This window comes from Monoraphidium neglectum, assembly GCF_000611645.1.
Source record: "Monoraphidium neglectum strain SAG 48.87 unplaced genomic scaffold scaffold00535, whole genome shotgun sequence".
NCBI lineage: Eukaryota > Viridiplantae > Chlorophyta > Chlorophyceae > Sphaeropleales > Selenastraceae > Monoraphidium > Monoraphidium neglectum.
This window is the reverse complement of record NW_014013093.1, coordinates 6,377-10,307: the sequence shown is the minus strand read 5'-3', so window position 1 is coordinate 10,307 and position 3,931 is coordinate 6,377. Positions and strand designations below refer to the sequence as shown.

General features: G+C 70.3%; 1 protein-coding gene across 1 annotated transcript in view; it reads right to left on the bottom strand.

The window, feature by feature from the left end:
• MNEG_4015 (Mitogen-activated protein kinase kinase kinase MLT) overlaps window positions 1-3,931 on the bottom strand; it is a gene marked incomplete at both ends in the record, with an annotated part of 7,904 nt that extends 3,973 nt beyond the window's left edge. Inside the window, 5 exons of the mRNA XM_014047508.1 lie at window positions 28-1,011; window positions 1,246-1,377; window positions 1,603-2,227; window positions 2,523-2,697; window positions 2,896-3,931. Of these exons, the coding sequence (XP_013902962.1) occupies window positions 28-1,011; window positions 1,246-1,377; window positions 1,603-2,227; window positions 2,523-2,697; window positions 2,896-3,931 (2,952 nt within the window). The remainder of the gene's footprint in view (window positions 1-27; window positions 1,012-1,245; window positions 1,378-1,602; window positions 2,228-2,522; window positions 2,698-2,895) is intronic.

Below are 3,931 nucleotides of genomic sequence, written 5' to 3'. Positions count from 1 at the left end.
CCCGCGCCTGCCCCCCCGCCCGCCCACCTTGACAGCCACCTCTGTCTCCCGCCACCACCCGATCCTCACGCGCCCATAGCTGCCCTCCCCCAGCATACGGCCCAGCCGCAGGTCCTCGTAGCGCAGCAGCCAGGGGCTGTCCACCGCCAGCTGCTGCTGCTGCGGCCAGCTCCCGCTCGGCTGCCGTGCGAACGAGCGCTCACGAGAGGGCGCGGCCGAGCCGCCGCCGGCGTCGCTGCTGGCGGCTGCGCTGCCGCCGGCGGGCGTGGCGTCGGCACTGGTGGCGCCGGGCGTGGGGTTTGCGCTGGCGCCGCCGTTTGCAGAGGCGGCGCCACCGAGGCGCGAGGGTGCTGACGTCAGCGGCGGCTGAGTCGCGAGCTGCTGAAGCTGCTGGTATGATGAAGCCCCCAGCGGCGACGGCGTCCGCGCAGGGGGCGTCCCCACCTCGAGCGCGGCGCCGCTGCCCTGCCGCGGGGTCGGCTGCAGGGGCCCCACCAGTGCGTGCCCGCTGCCGCCCTGAGGCATGCCGTGGTGGCGCGCGTGCTGCTCGTCGATTGCCAGCAGGGCCTGCTGCAGCTGCTGCTGGCCCGCCGAGGAGGCGGATGCTGCCTGCGCCGAGCTGCCGTACCGCGAGAGCAGCCCGCCCACCGCAGACGCCGACGACGCACCCGAGCCCGCGGTCGTGAGCACCGCGGCGGCGGCAGCGGCGGCCGCGTGCTGCTGCACCTCCGACCCGCCGAGCAGCAGCGCAGTCAGGGCCTCGGCGACGACGCTGGCGCTGTGCGGCAGCTGCACGCCGGCGTCGGCCGCGGCGACGCGCAGCGCGCCCTCGGGCGTGAGCTTGACGCTGCCGCTCGCGCCCGCCGTCGCGAGCAGGTGCCCGCCGGCCGCCATGGCGACCAGGCCGAGGCGGTGGGCGGGGAGGGTGAGGGTCTTTGGCTTCCAGAGACCCACGTGGGCGTCACCACGCGGCGCGCTGCGTGTCTTGGGGTCCAGCTTCCGCAGGTACACCTGTTCCGGGGCGCGGCGGGTGCAAGGGTGGGCGGGCCGTGATGGCGGCGCACTGGCAGGTGTGGTTGTGAGCCGAAGTTGCCGTGGGGCAGGACGAGCCAGACGGACGGCGGAACGGGCGGCCGCCCCCCTCCAAACAGGGCGCTGGTGGGAAAAAGATCCCACGTCATTTGTGAACGTTCCTGCATTGTACCCAACCCCCACCCTGGTTACGGGCGTGGCACTATGCCGCACCTTGCCGCTGGCGTGTGCCGCCGCGAGCAGGCCCATCTCCTCCAGCACGGCCAGCGCCCGCACCGGGCCGCGGTTCTGGCCCAGCACGAGGACCGGACGCAGGCTGTCGCCAGAAGGGTCCCACATTATGACCTGGGAAAGAGCATCCAAGTTTCCATCAATTGTGTGGGACTCATGACATGAACCAGTTTTGCACAGGAGCAAAATACATGCGATTTCCCCTTAAAAAGACGGTTGGTGAGGGGCTCGTTGGAAGGCAGGTGCGTGCGGGTCACTTCAGAAACACCTACAAGCTGAGCGGCGGGAGCGTCACAGGCATATGGCACCGTCAACTGCAAAGCCCGGACATGCGCGCACCTGGCCGTTGGCGTGGCCTGAGACGATGTGAGCATCCACCCCGCCAACGACCCCGCGGCCCACGCGCCCCCATGCGACGGGGCACAGCGCCGTCACCGGGGACTTGAGCCACTGCGTGCTGCGCCGCGTCACGGTCCGCAGCAGCTGGCAGCTGGGCGCGTCCCACACCAGCAGCGACGCCGACGCCTTGCTTCGGCCCCCGGCGCTGTACGCGCGCCCGCCGCGGACGACGATTGCAGAGACGGGGCCGGAGTGCACCGCGGTGTCGCGCAGGCGGCGGCTGCCGCTGGGGGCGCCGGTGAAGCACGACTCCAGGAGGTGCAGGCCGCTCAGCAGGCTGCCACCTGGGGCATTGCTGCGCTTGTAGCTGCGGGACGCGCCGCCGCCGTCACTGCCGCCACCGCCGCCGGCGCCCCGCCCCGGGCTGCTGCCAAGCAGCGCCGCCTGATACGACGACCCGCCACTACCAGTGGTCCCGACGCCAAACAGGTTGGTGGAATGCGACGGGGCCGCCACCTCCTGCAAACCTCGGTTGCTGCTGACGCGCGGCGAGTGGGCGTCAAAGCCTAGAAGGGTGCGCACGACATCCAGGCGCCCGTCGTCGCCGTCGCTGCCAGGTTTGTACCTAGGGTAGGGCGGGAGTGGGGAAAGGGGCGTGTCGGCGACGAGCTGGCGAGGCCGTTGCTGGCACGGCCATCGCTGTGCTTGCAGCCAACAGAGCACCGCGCTGTAACAGCCGTGCTCGAGCGCTGGCTGCACCCGCCAGGCTGCGACACGCCCAGCAGCAGGAGCGGCCCGGCCCCGCCGACGCACCCCAGCAGCATGCAAACATTCCAGCACAGCTGCCTCGCGCCAAACACTGTGGGGATGCGACGAGCGTGTGAGTCTTGCCTGCCGCGCCTCCCCACCCCCCTTCTCACCTGACAATCACAATCTCTCCCTCCTGCGTCCCCGCCCACGCGTACCCCGTGTCCTCGTCCACAACAATCGCGCTGACACCACAGTCCGCCACGCGCAGCGCCGGCGCTGCGGCGTCTGCAGAGTCCAGGCACCACGCGCGCACCGTGCCGTCCTCGTGGCCGCCCCAAATCAGTCCTGTCAAGGGAGGTGGGAAGGCGCGCCGTGGCAAAATGGCAGCCAGGGTTCTTGCCTTCCTCATCTGCAACTGCACAACATCAAATTAACCAAGTGCTGCTGAATGCAACCATGCAGCCAGAACATGCGACGCCAGCCAGCAGTTGCACGAAAGTTGTCCTCCTGATCGCACCCCGCTGCACCGGACTCCATGCCCACCAGACACGCTGTAGCAGAAAGCTGTGAGGCCGCCAGCCGCGCCCGTGATCACGGTCGTCACGTTGCTGCTGAGGTTGACCACCTTGATGCTGCTGTGCGCCGCCCATGCCAGGCAGCCGTCAGGGCCATCGCCGTCCGGATCTGGGAACCACAGCAGGCCGCCGACCACCTTGTGCTGGCTGGCTTTGCGCAGTGTCCGTCGCGCGAGCCGGTGCGAGCCGCGCGCCGCGGCCGGGGCGTGCAGCGAGCTGGCATTAAGCAGCTGCAACGCACCGCCTGGCGGCCCCTCTGCGATGGCGCCGCCGCCGTGGCCCCAGCCCGTGTTGGGTGCCGCCCCGGACGACGCCGCTAGCACAGCCGGCAGCTTGGTCGGCGTGATGCTGCGAGACGCGCCCGGCGGTGGGGGCCCAGGACGCAGCTCCCGGCGGAGGCGGTTCTCCGGGTCAATCTTCTGCCAAAGAGCATCCTCCAGCGCGTTGAGCTGCGCAGTAACCTCTGCAAACTTCGACTCCACCTCCACCTTGCTGGATCGCCGTAGCAGCGCGCCCAGCGCCGCCTGGCGCCCATACTTTGAAACCAGCCCTTGCGCATGGCTCACAGCTACCTGCACCTCGCCGCCCGCGTGCAGCAGCAGCGAGGGGTGCGCCTCGGCGACCGCACGCGATGAAAGTGCCTCCTGCAGTGCCAGGCTGGCAGCAAGCGCAGCGCCGAGCGTGCCGCTGCAGTGCTCCCTGAATGTGCGGGCGCGGTTGGCGCTGGCTGCAAGTTCCTTGACCGCTGCCCTCACGTCGGCGACGAGGCGCGCTCCACGCGCAAAGCGCACGTCAAACTGCGCTTGGCCAAGCTGCGGGTGCTTCCATGGCTGCTGAGCCTGCTGCTGCGGCAGCGGCTGCCCCTGCTGCTGCTGCTGCTGCTGCTGCTGCTGCTGCTGCTGCTGCTGCTGCTGCTGCTGCTGCCGCTGCAGCGGCCGTAGATCCTGGAGAGAGCCGCTGAGCTCTGCCAACCACCGCTGGTGGGTGACAGCAAGGGGCGGCAT